This window comes from Euprymna scolopes, chromosome 22 (assembly GCF_053919585.1).
Source record: "Euprymna scolopes isolate OS-2025 chromosome 22, ASM5391958v1, whole genome shotgun sequence".
NCBI classification, from domain to species: Eukaryota; Metazoa; Mollusca; class Cephalopoda; order Sepiida; family Sepiolidae; genus Euprymna; species Euprymna scolopes.
This window is the reverse complement of record NC_136503.1, coordinates 84,160,374-84,175,064: the sequence shown is the minus strand read 5'-3', so window position 1 is coordinate 84,175,064 and position 14,691 is coordinate 84,160,374. Positions and strand designations below refer to the sequence as shown.

General features: G+C 32.1%; 2 protein-coding genes across 2 annotated transcripts in view; one reads left to right on the top strand and one right to left on the bottom strand.

Moving 5' to 3' along the window:
* The window catches only part of LOC145243528 (GPI-anchor transamidase component GPAA1-like), an 80,597-nt gene extending 77,589 nt beyond the window's left edge, over positions 1-3,008 (top strand). The window contains exon 13 of the mRNA XM_080106496.1: positions 2,597-3,008. Within this exon, the coding sequence (XP_079962622.1) occupies positions 2,597-2,879 (283 nt within the window). The 3' untranslated portion in view covers positions 2,880-3,008. The remainder of the gene's footprint in view (positions 1-2,596) is intronic.
* Positions 3,009-7,056: 4,048 nt separating this feature from the next.
* LOC145243527 (kinesin-like protein KIF6) overlaps positions 7,057-14,691 on the bottom strand; it is an 89,300-nt gene continuing 81,665 nt past the window's right edge. Inside the window, exons 19-21 of the mRNA XM_080106495.1 lie at positions 13,766-13,956; positions 11,833-11,924; positions 7,057-7,451 (exon numbers count right to left, since the gene is read on the bottom strand). Coding sequence (XP_079962621.1) covers positions 7,432-7,451; positions 11,833-11,924; positions 13,766-13,956 — 303 coding nt within the window. The 3' untranslated portion in view covers positions 7,057-7,431. The remainder of the gene's footprint in view (positions 7,452-11,832; positions 11,925-13,765; positions 13,957-14,691) is intronic.

Genomic DNA, 14,691 nt, shown 5'->3' with positions numbered 1-14,691 from the left:
AAATTTCACTAAAAATTTGTTTTGCATTACTAAGGTTGGAAATAAGAAGCGGATTTCTGCTTGAATCATTTTCTTTATTTAAAAAAAAAAAAAAAGCTAATTTCTGCCAAATCACTACTGCTGTATTTTTTTTACCACTATTTAGCTGGATTTTATTTCTTCTTTTTCTCTCACTTTACCTATCTTTCTTTCTCTGTTTTTCTCTCTTCCTCCCTTGCCTTCCTTTTTCCACTCTTATGACAGTTCTCTCTGAAAACTGAAAATGTTAATTTTACTGTGAAAGTTATAACTCCAAATGATTCATGATGGGAGTAGGCGAGTCAGATGATTTTTATTTGATCAATGACTTCCCCTCTTCTTCTCCCAACATATGCACTCGGTAGCATTGTTAATTTTTATGTTTTTTAATTAAATTGACTGAAGTCATTTAAGAAAGTTGACAAAAAAAATTTACCAGTCAGCTAAATATGATGATGAACTTATTTGTGAATTTTCAATTTTTTTTTTTTTAATTTAAATTTTATTACACAGAGTTTAATTTCACTAATTAAACATTTGGTACTTATTTTTATTAATGCTCCAGAGTGAATTATGACAGTTTAAAATAACAGGAAAACTTATGATGTGAAAAAATACAAGTGTACATAAAAAATTACGGAAAATTATGTAGTAAATATTAAAAAAAAAAATGATTTATTATTCGGAGTTTGTAAACTCTGAACAACATTTACATCAAGCCAACATGTCATAGGAAAATGATCTCCCTTCTATTATATAAAGGATAATTGTCTATATGTATATGTGTTTTGTATACCCGGCTAAAAGTTAAAAACTACAAAACAAAAATCTACGAGAGGATAAGTTGGCCGAAGCGTGGCGAAACAACAACTATGAAGATGAGGATAACAGTTCTCAAATAAATAAATAAATAAATACACAAATAAATGAATAAATAAATACACAAATAAATAAATAAATAAATACACAAATAAATAAATACACAAATAAATGAATACACAAATTACTGATCCCAAAGGATTCCAATAAAAAATAATAATATATAATACCAGATAAGAACAAAAAATTGGATTCATAATATAAAAAAATTCAACTTTAATCGTCTTTTGTGGTCCGTGGCACAGTGGATAGAGGCATTGAATCTCTATGATTTCAGGTGAGCATTGTCTGAAGATAGCGGTTTCAATCCTACCCAAAGCAGGCCAGAGGCTTACTTGGCCAAAAACATGGTGAAACAACAACTATGGAAGGCAGTAATTACTGGGGATACCGTTACAAGACTCAGTATTCCTATCCTGTCGCAGTTAATCACTTGAAGAAGGCCAGAGGATGAAAATTGGCTGAAATGTGATGAAACAACAACAACAATGGAGATGAGGATAACAGCCCGCAAATAAATAAATAAAAACCTACAAAGTTGGTATATTCTTGATTAGCATTGCCCTAGGTGAATAATACTTAATATTTAGAGAAAATATTCTCTGAGGGTCAATTGAGTTTGATTTTGTCAAGGGTTTGTGGTTTTTTAGTTTGTTTTTTTTATTATTATTATGTACTAATTTGGAAAGGAAATGCTGACCAATTCTATAAGGAATCTATTATACAAAGGAGAGTTGTATGTGTGTGTGTCTAGCTAGAGAGGAATAGGCTGAACGGAGTAGAAAGAGAAAGAAGTTTTACTAGATGCTGGTTACCCCTGCTAGTATGAGAGAAAAATAACATGCTGGCTAGTCGTTTGGAATTTGTGGACTCTGAATAAGAAATTAATTTTATTTTTTATTAAAATTCTAATCACTTATTTTCCATAATTTTTTGTATACACTAATATTTTTCGCTGATAAAAAAATTTGTTTTCTTATTTCATTTTAAACCGCCATATTTCACTTGAGTCTCAAAATAATTAATAATGTAGAGAATTCTTCCTAGATTAAAAAGTATAAAGAAAAATCTGTATAATGTGTGTACTCATGATAAAATGAAAATATCACATTCCAAAAATCACATAAATTGATCAAGTAGTTTTATTTTTACAAAGAAAATCGTTTTTAAGCTATTAATGGAAATTCCTAGCATTACAACATAAATCTTGCACGTCTGAATTATAGAGTTATCTCCCTTTGTTTTTTGTTTTTTTCTGTTTTCTTTTTTAATTTTCAAAAGTGGCGGACAAGGTAGACGCCCTTGTGTTACTCATAAAGTTTGATTTTCTTATTAAAAAAAAATCAAACTAGTTGATCAATTTATGATTTTTTTTTTTTAATATATTTTTGTTTTATCATTGGTACGTACATTACATGTACATTAATAACTACTTATCCTTAGCAACATCATCCAAGTTGTTTTTAGTTTGCATTCTCCTCACACTCACACACACACACACACACACACACACACACAGGGAACCCTGACCCCTAGGTTGGGAAATTCATTTTGATTTTAGCTTTATTTTTTGCCATTGTATCTTCGCATCCCTGTTATCAACACATGATTTTGATTTTTACTTCTTAAATTAATACCTTCTTTTGTCTTTGGATTAAGATTTCAAGATTTCATGATTTCTTTTTTTTTCTTTTTCAAGACTACTGCGTTGCCTTCAGTCACTGCTTTTGTTGCTTGTTTCACCTCCCGTACTTGTCTACCTCGGCTCCGTCATCACAGTATTAGATGAGCAATGGCCAAGATCCAGCTTTGACCTTCTAACAAATGCCTGGAACCTGATGCGGGACACAACCCTCCTCAGCATCCTCGACTATTCCTTACTCTCCTGTTGGACGTATCCTGTATTTTGTTTTGCTATTTATCCCAACTGGATCATGCTGTGGGGTGTTTCACGGATGAGAATGGAGGGTTTACTGAGTTAGCTCTAACTTAATAATATTTTTTTTATATCGTTTTACAATTTTTACAATTCATTGATTTATGAGAACACTTTTATTCCAGCAGTTATGTCATTTAAGATTAAAATCACTTGAAAAAAACTTCTTTTTGTTATTTTTTGGGTTTTTTTGTGTGATTGGCCATTTTATTTTTTTCTTTGTGTATGTGTGTCACTGGAAATTTTTCTTTTTTGTGTATGTGTGTCACTGGAAATTTTTATTCTTTGTGTATGTGTGTCACTGGTCATTTTATTTTTTTCTGTGTGTATGTGTGTCACTGGAAATTGTACTTTTTTGTGTATGTGTGTGACTGGTTATTTTTATTTTTCTGTGATTAATCGGACCACTGTTCTCATCTTGAGTGTCATTTTCACGTTTCGATGCATATAACCTCCAACCTTCTCCAAGTGTATCTTGTTGAACTTGGGAATGTTTCTGTCGAATTTGAGAATTTGGATAGAATTTTGAACACAAGAACTTGCGGCGCAATTGTTAGAGTAGTTGGAAAAATCAATTGTAAAAAGTGATCCCCGACACTGAAGGTTGAAGATTCAATCTTCAATGTGAGGGATCAAGCAATACAATTACAAATTACTTACGACTCATGAAGTAAATAAAGGGTTCCGTTGGAAATTCCGTCCAAATTCCCAAATTCGACAGAAACATTCCCAAGTTCAACAAGATACACTTGAAGAAGGTCGGAGGTTACATTGACCGAAACTTGAAAATGACATTTAAGATGAGAAAAGTAGTCTGAAGAATCCAAATAATCCAAATAACTAATTCTCATCTCAAAAATTCAGAAATATATTTTTTTTAATAAATATTAATTCTTATGCCTACAGACACTAGTGTTTCATACTTATGCAATCATCAGTGCAGGAAGTGATAATTACTGCTGGTCAAGAGACTCAAACCCAGTCAACCTTGGATGTATAGGCTAGCATTCTTTCCACTCAGTCATCATGAATTAACATTTAAATGAAAGTGAATTTCGTAACTTGTGAAGCCATGTAAGTGGGTTTGTCATAATTCAGACAGCAATAGTAGAATTCAAATAAAAAAGAAATTTGTCAATGATGCATGTAGCAAATCTGTCCTTATTCTCAATTCACAAATAGGGCTCAACTTTAATTTTACTTAAAGGGGTTTATAATTATAATATTTTTTTCAATTTCAATAAATATTAATATTTTATACTTACAGACACTAGTGTTTCATGCTTACACCATCATCAGTGTAGGAAGTGATAAGATAATTTCTGCTAAAATAAGTAGCAAAATTATAGATCAAAGCAAGAATAGGTTTAAGGCTCCTAAAATTCGCACGAGAATTTTCAACGTGAACTCGTAATGCAATGGATAAAAGAGGTAAGTAATAATCAGTTCTTAATGACAGTCTTTTGGAGGTTGAAGGTTCAATTCTCAATACAGGCGGTATTAATAATAAAGAATTGCTTAAAACTTCTATCTGGCCATGGCTGATGAAACGAGCAGTTTATTCTCATAGAATGAATAAATTGTTCTGGACGCAATTCTATTTAGTTTCTTGATTTCGACATGATACACATAAAATAGACATCGGAAGAGGCATTGAATCTCTATGAATCTCAGATACACATAAAGAAGACATCGGAGATTATGCTGTCCGAAAATAGAACAACATCCAAAATGCATTATGTTATTTCTATTTGTGCCTTAAATTATCGCAGTAGAAAAATTCTCAGCTGTAGCTCAGTGCTCCATAGGGAGGTGAATATGGCTATGTTGTGAACAACACGGACTGACAAGCTGGGTGTATTCCATAATCAGGAGACATTGTATAAACGAGGTGTATTTAATGGATGTATATAAACGTCTGTATTTATGAATGTGCGTAAGTCTTTTGTGTTTGTGATTGTCTAGCTTGGAAGTGAATGCACGTGTATATAATGGGCAATAACATATGAGACAGTTTTTTCACAATATGACGAATAACATTGTTGGAAACACCAGCAAAAGACAAATACCTTTTCAAAGTTTCTTTCATGCTTCCTGCAATTAAAGATGCTTTTCTTTCAAAAAAGGGAACACCAAGATGTGAATCATATTTGGGTATAATCATTTATTTCCATGCTGAGTTCCTTCATTGGAGATGAGCACACTTTGTAAAAGTTTACATTTTGCTAACTTGTTCACTTTGTTTCCATGGGTGTCAACTCCAAACCCTGAAGCACAAGAATCCCACCAGTTTACTAAAGTATTGAATACCAAACTAATCTCTCCTCACTATCCACGAGTATCTCTACCTAAAACCTTTTTGTTCTCTGTCACAAATAAATCATCTTTATTGTTTATCTAAATTCCTGTTTTTGTTATGAAAACTAAAATTCCTTTTCACCATGTTAACATTCCTGGTATCTATTTTAACATAAATATTTTATCTTTAAATACCTAATCCGCTTCAACCTAATCTGACAACAGAATGTATTGGAGTTAGCGTTATTCTATTTTATTTTTATACTTAAGCTAGTGCTTTCCCCCCTGGTGACTGCCAAGATGACACGGCCAGCACAAGAATAAGAAGCGAAAACAAATGGAAAACCATGGCAGACAGTGTTGGAGTATAATTGTTGTCAAGGGGTACGCACATGGTTTTATGCCAGTAATTAGATTCATTTATTTATAGAACTAAGAGTAGATATCTTAATTTGAAAATGAAAAATTGAATTATTTTCATAAATTTCTTTTCTTTAAAATTAAATTACAATACTATTCTGCTATTTTGTTTACAAATAAAAATATTTTCAAGTTCCTGAAATATTTATTTTCATTTAACAATTCAGTAGAGTCCCAAACAATTAACAAAATAAAAACATAATTTTTAGTAAAAGCATTAAAATTAAATTCTTGACTAAATAGGTCTAAAATGTGGACATTGTAAAATTGGTGCTTGTACATTATAAGTGGATTTAAAAAAAAAAAAAAAATCAAAAATGCATTTTAAGTAAAAATTAATTACACATCATGTCAAAATTAGTAAAAATTTCTAAAAATTATGAAAAATGATTAAAAGTAAATATAAAACTTACATAATAATGTAGTTTTAAATTCTTGAAATAACAAAAAAGTTTCTTTTATTACAGGAGATAAGTCAGTTTGTCATACAAAATTCTGTATGATAAACTAACTTATCTCCTTTTTTGCTATGATTGCAAATTAGAAAATGTCAGATCAATAAGATACGGCATTTTATTTTTATTTTTAACTGAAAACAAAGAAGATAAGTCAGTTTGTCATATGACAAAATACAATAAAACTACATTATTTTACATTATTCGATAAATTTACTTTTATTTTAATCATATTTTGGAATTTTTACTAATTTCGATATAACACGTAATTATATAATAGTGTTTTTACTTAAAATGCATTTAAAAAATTTTTTTACCTATTCATTTATAATGCACAAATGCTATAATATTTTTTATTTTAAAATTTTATTTAGATGAAGACTCTTATTGACACCTGAAAATCAATAATCATGGCCAACATGATCATTTCATTTGCAAAACTTAAGTGATTACATTTACTTTTTTACAAAAGTTTTTGTTAAAGTTGGCAAGGCTTCTCACTTGAACATAAGGTTAAAATATGTTTTTAACTATCTTTTTAGCATTAAGTACAAAAACATCTCTGCTCTCATTTTAGTTTTCAGGCGATGATAAGATATGAGGAGCCTTCAATAAGTAATGCCCCTGATCCCCTTCCTGTTGACTGATCTTGCTGAAATTTTGTATGTGCAATTATCTATATCTCTACGAATTATGTGGCAAATTATAGCTTTAAAAACCAATTGTGATTTCTGATTTACAGGTGTTTCAACTGAGTCAGGTATGAAATGGAGCCTATTAAGTGTCATGCAGAGGTTGTTTTTTTTGTTTTTAAAAGAACGCATACCACAGGAAACTTTTGATGAAATAAAAGAAATATATAGTAATAATGGCCAATCATATGATTTTGTAAAATGGTGACATTGTGAATTCAAACATGTCCAGAAATCTGTGGAAACAGCTTTCAGGCCTGATCTACGAAAAGTGGGTCAGAGGGTATTACTGAATACCCCTCATAAAATAAAATTTTTTAATAAAATATCTAACAAACAGTTTTACACATTAAACATGTACGATAGAAAATTTGATAATTGTTTTATTTCTTTTTTGCTTACGTTTTCTACTGATTCTGGACTTTTACCTAAAACAATTAATAAATAAATAAAAAATTATTATTTATTTCTCTTCTTTCAAATATTCAAAAAGACATTTTTCAAAAATGAAAAGAAATGATTTAATGCAGCAATGAACAAAATAAAATCTTTGTAAGGAAAAAAAAATGTTGGCAAAAAATTTTTTTTAATGATCTGACCAGTTTTTTTGTTGACAAAATTGTCTCATATTGAATTAAAGTCTTATATATTAAAGTCTTGAATTCTTAGGCAGGAACTTTTTTCTTAGCCAGTTTGATTGGAAGGGAAATGAAGTCAGAATGGCTTGCTACTTTCATCTTATGCCAGATTGTTCTGAAAGATTAAAAACAAATGTATTAGTGTAATATAAATGTCACCTGTATGTATGTATGTATGTATGTATGTATGCCTGCCTAGAACTTTCGACAGAGGCGACAAATTTTCACAAAATTGGTATCGTTTTGAAGCTCGACCCTTCAGATGACAAATATCGAAAAATTGGCCCAAAACATTGATTCTTTCACCCTCAGCGGGGCACTTTTCTACAGGGAGGGGTCGCCTTTTTCGCCAATATTTTAAAAATTCATCCCCTCTTTTTGATTGACGAGCCTTAATTTAAACATTCGTCATTTCTGGCGTGGCGATGAGAGCAATAGCAAAGACATTACATTTTTTTCATGTTCTTTTCCTCCCTTGGTGGTACGGGTACGAGCCTGCCTGCCTACTACCACTTTTTTTTTTTTTTGCTCAACACACACCTCCAAAAACCCGGGCAACGGCGGGCACCCAGGCTAGTTATTGATATTTCTGACATATCCTGACTAAACTTCAGTTCTCTATTTCAACAAGCCTCTCCTCTATCAACAAACCTTTTATCTTTATAAGAGCTTCTACCATTACCTCCTATCACTTTCTTTATTTTTTTCTCAATTTTAAATCTACATCTCCACATATGACATGCATGTATTGAAATCATACCTCTTGACGTATCATGGCAAACCCCCTAACCCCATTACATACAACTTATATTTATTATTATGTGATAATTTTGTCATTTACCACCTTAATCACTTTAGTTCTCCAACTTTCCTTCCTCCGTATTTATGCCATTTATCCTCTACCTTAGACACCCGATTGTTTCATTCCTAATGTACTTATTATTAGACATCACATTTCTAATCTGTTACCTAGTATCTTCTGTTCTGATGAGAAGCATTAAGCTTCAAAATACCTAGGTATAAAAAGCATATATATCCCATACACCTAATTGATGTAATCTCCCTATTGAATAAATAAATTTATATGCATTAGTATATATCTTTATATCGTCGTTTCTTTTCCTTTTTTCCTTATATAAATATATATAATTTTATTTCCTTTAAGTAAAGAGTCATATCTTGCTATGATGTGCAAACCATTTTGATCTTTATTAATCTCATCAGACAAGAAAAAATTCTGAAAATTAAAAAAGTTAAAAAAACTTTTTATAATTTTAGAGAAAATATTTTGCCATATCTTACGTATAGTATGCTCTAAAATGATAGGAAGTTAAAAGCTTAACTTTAACAAGTATCTTCATCATGGAATATATATATATATATATATATATATATATATATATATATATTTGAGATGTAAGATGATATATAATTATTTCCACAAGCAAACAACGCTGCAATTCGCACAAACCATTAAAGTCACATTCCAAAAGTCTTATACTCAAGTTTCACTCTCCTTTAGACTTATCAGTAGGACATATCTGAACTGGAGATTCAAAACCTGGGTCATTTACATGCAAGGTGAGTACCATACTACCCGAGTCACCATGCCACATACAAGAAAGTCTAATGACTAAACTAACACAAATCAAGCAAAATGTGGCAAAATCCGAGTGTGGAATATACCTACTTCTCAACAAGAAGTGTAATTATCCAACTACCAAGAACAAGTAGGATTTTATACTTGCCAGGACAATGTCAAACTTCATATAGAAGGTAATTGAACCCATGTGAAACTTTATATTTGGGTTTTAGCCTGGGAAAATCGGTACAAAAGTGTGAAAAATTAAAAAAAAAAAAAAAAAAAAATGAAATTTGCCAGGTAAAGATTGAATGCAAACATTACGAATATGCATGCATAACATAATATTTTAATTTTTAGTCTTGTAGCAAACATGTTTTCATAGCTTAGTCATTAATGGCAAAGACAAAAATAAATCATAAGCTAAACGTTTTGGTTCTTGCTGGTGGCGCACAAGTTTTTTTTTTTTTTAACTTTTTAAATCATTATGATATATTGGGTCCAATATAATATAATAATAAATACGAAATCGCATTAATCAAAATATCATATTTAAGCATATTTTGTGACCTGGCAATGACGGGCACCCTACTAGTATATATATATATATATATATATATATATATATATATATATATATATACACACATAGGAAAACAGGGCAATAAAATTACAAACGAATAACATAAAATATTAATTTATTATAAACTGTTTCACAAATATGTATGCAAATTAGGCAGGGTTTTTTTTCTCTTACTTATTATTAGGTATACATCTCTCTCTCAATACAGACCAATACGTCTCCTGTGAGTCATGACTAAGTTGCTGGAATCCATGTTAAATAGAGTAGTCAGCTATCTTGGCAAAAATAACTCCTTCAGTGACATGCAATATGGATTCCGTTCTGCTAGATCTATAGCAGATGTGCTAATTGTTATATCTCATAAAATTAGCGAATCTCTTGATGGAGGCTTCTTTCTAGGGCAATTGTTCTTGACATATCAAAGACCTTTGATAAGGTTTGGCATAAACTCCACAAGATCTCCAGATACATTATAGCTGGAAATGTATTCTCAATTATTAAATCATTTCTCTCTGGTAGGTTAATAAGAGTAGTGGTTAATGGACAAAAATCAGAAGCTCACAGTATTAAGGTTGGAATCCCTCAAGGGTCCATCCTGGGCCCAACTCTTTTCCTGATCTACATCAATGATCTAAATCACATCCTAAGATCATTCATAGACATTTACACTGACGACACTACCATCTATGGCAACAACACTTCAAAGGCTATAAATGACCAAGATCTCTGATTCATTCTCCTTTGATCTTGAGCATGTGGTGCAATGAGGAAAAGGGTGACTGGTTAATTTTAATGCATCTAAAACCAAGCTTCTATCTTTACATCATCAATACTCTGACCCCAGTCTGGCATCAATTAAAATGAATGGTTTTCATCTTGGGGAGACTCCATGTTTTGACACGCTTCTCAATCTGATTTTTACTCCTCATCTGAAATGGAGCCTGTACATCTAATCCATTGCAAAGGTCACTGGAAAAATGGTTGGATCATTCTACCAGAAGATATCTCACTGCTGATGCAATTCTATACTTGTATAAAAGCCAAGTATGTCCTAGGATAGAGTACTGTTACCACATCTGGGCAGGAGCTGCTGGAAGCACTTATCTTGCCTTGACAAAGTTCAAAATCAACTTCGTAGCTTAGTGAGGGATGCCCTTTTCTCTTCCCTGCAACCTCTTTCCACAGAAGAGACGTTGCGATCCCTTTATCGTTATTTTCATGGCAAGTGCTCATCTAAGTTCCAATCTATGGTCCTCCATTGCTAAACTTTCACAAAAAACACTTGTCTAGCTGAAACCACAATCAAAAATTTTCCCCACTCTTTATCTGTGCCTAAACCTAAATGTGGATTCCATGAACAAAGCTACATTCTTAGAACTGCACACCTGTGGAATCTCTTCTGTTTGCCTGCTTTCCAGCTGACTACAATATGGTTGTTTTCAAGTCCAACGTAAACAAGCTCTTGATGAGCCGTCCCCTTAAGTAATCAAATTTACCAAATTTTCACTACAATATTGTCTCACTGACTACCATACACTTAATAACGCTCATCCTCAAGTGGCCTCCTGGCTTTGATAAGTGATGACTCCTTTGTAAAAAACAACAAACTAAACTATATATAAAGTAAAATAAAATATGCATCAAGCGCGCTTGAAAGCCAAATCACAACATAATATTAGGAACATAAACAAATATTTTATTTGTTTGAAATTTATCGCAAATATGTTTCAGAGGTATACTTCATCTTCAGTGTGTTTGTTTCTTTTTTTCCTTTTCTTCTTCCTTGCCATGTTGTAAAGTTGGAGAAAGAAGTCTGTTTGTTAAGAGTCGCGCATTGTATCTCAGCAGTTTTATTTTGAAATGTTTGAACTGTGCATAGGAAACACGAGAATAACGTCACAACGCGTGGCTCTTTTCAAACAGACTTCTTTTCTCAAACTTTACAACATGGCAAGGAAGAAGAAAAGAAAAATAAAAGAAACAAAAAACACATTGAAGATGGAGTATACCTCTGAAATATATTTGTGATAAATTTCAAACAAATAAAATATTTGTTTATTTTCCTAATATTACGTTGTGATTTGGTTTTCAAGTGCATTTGATGCGTATTTTATTTTATTCAAATTAAAACAATGTTTCTATATGAACTCTCATTCTTTGACAATATATATAAAGTATTTCAAAAGATTATGTTGCATGACTTAAACAAAAGAGATTTTGATAGTAATGCAGTTGTTATAAATAAAAAAAACAACAAACTTTCATTTATTAATTTAGAAGACAATAGATGCAAACAACTCCCATGCAATTGATTATTTGCTTCATACTTACTCCGCAGAAAATTTTGTCTGGCTTTTGCAAAGGCTACAATGTCAGCATCTACTTCTGCATCTCCTGTCAAAGGAAGGCCACCATAATGGGAACTGAAGATGAAGAAAAGCAAAAAAATATAAAAACATCTAATGACAATAAAAAAGCAACTGTTTTTCATGGAGACGGATGTGAAGATGTGGAGAATGTATATCTGGATGGCAAAGCTGTTGATATTGTTGAGAAGTTTTGTAAGCATGGTGACATCATTGGAGCACTGGGTGAAAGAATGGATAAAGTTCAGGGAATTTATATCATTACTAATCAACAGAGTGGCAGGACTCACTCGACACTTTTCATAGTGTAAAGCTCACACACAACTTCCACATTTTTAATTCACTCAACAACGGGCATATCAGCTACAGCACCAGACATCAAAAATCTTGCCCTTCATCGCCGAAAGGTATATATGATATAAATTTTTTTAAAATATAAATTAATATAAATATAAATTTTAAATATAAAATATAAGGCCAAAATAGCTTGTTAGCATTCAATTAACGACATTGTAAATTTCAACACGTTCAGTCCGGTTCTCTCAACTCGACCCCTGCCATCTTGACTCCAGGTTTTTATTACCTCATTTTGGTGTGTAGCCTCATTGATATGCAAATTACTGCCTATTAAACTACAATACCATTACTAATCAGCAGAGTGTTACTACTGTCGATCAAGAAAAGAGTCAGACATGTGTAAGCAGTGTGATGGTGTTTGACAGTGAAATCTGGCCAGTGAGGGTTGAGGACATGCGTTGCATAGAGAGAGAGAGAAATAGTATGAGGATTATACGATGGATGTGCAATATGAGTGTTAAAAATAGGCTTAGATTTTATGACCACAGAGGAAGATTTAATTTGAACAGTTTAGAGAGACGTGCAAAATAGGAGACTTTGATGGTGCGGCCATGTTGAAAGAGTGGATGAGAGTTCGGGTTAGTAGATATAGAACAGTTAATGCAGCAGGTTCAGTTCACGGAGGAAGGCCAATAAAAACATAAGAGGACATGATAAGGATAGACTTGAGAGAAAGAGGGATAAATAAATACCTTGCCAGAGATAGATTAGTTTGGAACTCAATTTCTTACAAACTATTGAAGTCATGTCAACATGTAAAGCAAACATTAAATCAATCATAACAACGATTTTCAAGAATGAGAAACTGTTTCTTTTATGTCCCAACTTGCATCCCCAAAGGGCCAAATTAGATACAAGGTCAGTTTTTAATGCGGGGAAAATCCAGCTCCATCAAAATAGGGAGTAAAATATAAATTGTCCCAGTCTAGAAGGATTTCTCCTTTATGGACTGAGCATAGAAAAGATAAAGTGTATTTGTTTACTACGTTTTGCTTGGAGTGCCCCCCTACTGGAAACGTTAAGGGGGTCAATCATGGTAAAATTTGCAACCATCCAGAGTAATCCCTCTTTTTTGGAGGAAGGGAGTTGATTTCATCCCTTACATCTGGTATCAAATCAACTCTCTATGAGATGAAGGTCAAATACTTCTAATCTATTTATTTGTCTCCCCATGAGGCCCGAATTACACACAAGGTCAGTTTTTAATGTGGGAAAATCCAATTTCCCATAAAAAAGGAATATTCTAGATTGGAACAAAAATAAAACTTGACTCGATCTAGCAAGATCTCTTCTTCACTGACAAAGGACACTCCTCAGGATCATCTAACTTAGAAACTAAGATTGCAAGCGCTTAGAAAACGTCTGACTCCTGACAAAGAAAAATAAGACGATAAAATGAAGAAGGTGGAGGAGGAGCAGGATTATTTTTAAAGTTTTCAGAAAATGTCTACAAATTTTATATAACCTAGGAACTAAAGGAATACAATTTTAGTCCAGCTTCGACCAATTTAGGATTATAAATATTAATTCAAAATACTCACGGAGTCTGAGATTGTGCTATGGATGTTTTCCTGTGAGGCAAATTGTTTTTTGAATGTTCAGAGTTTGCTGAAGACTCCAAAGCAAATTGTTTTGGTAATGACTGTGGATGAGAAGGTGAAACGTTCGATGGAGAATGCATTTGATTGGAGGCTGCGACTACGGACTCTGCATTACCTGCATGCTTTTCTTGCTGAAAAAATAAAAAAATTAAATCAGATTTTTCTGTGAAATTTTAAACACGGCAAAACTACAGAGTCATTATTTTTATATTTATTCATTTTTCTTAAAGTTTTGCATTTTAAAATTGGGATGTGCAGAGAGTTTTGTTGCCTGGATGAGATGTTTGACGCTGATGATTTCATACTTGTGTGTGAAACAATTGAAGGCCAAATGTAATGTTTTCATTAATGAGTAATCAATAAACCAAATAAACATCTTTTTATGTATACATGCACACCGTGTTTATTCGTGCCTTTTTATTTGTGCCTTTTTATTCTCTTTATCATCGCTGTTTCTCTTTGTCGCATTTCATGAACGGCTATTTTATCAAATTCTTTTCGATTGTCTCATCTGTTTAACTAAGACGAATAAAACTTTCCATGCATGAAAGGCACAAGACAATTATTTGCTGAGTTTTCTTCAAGGTTTTATTTGGAAAGAATGGATTTAAGGAGAGAGAGATTAATGTTATCTTCTTAAACTTAATTTTCTGACTTAAGAAATGCATGACACAGACAAACAGAAACAGCAGTAACATTTGCTGAGCTTATCACTTTCTACTTCGGAGAGAACTGACCTTTGTTTGTTCTCACTTGAAAATGTGATGTCATTCTTCATTGCTTGACTTTATTTTGTTTCCATTTTTTTACTCCAACCTCAACTTCATGCTACCCATCTCTGGAAATGATTCTGTTTGAAGATCCAG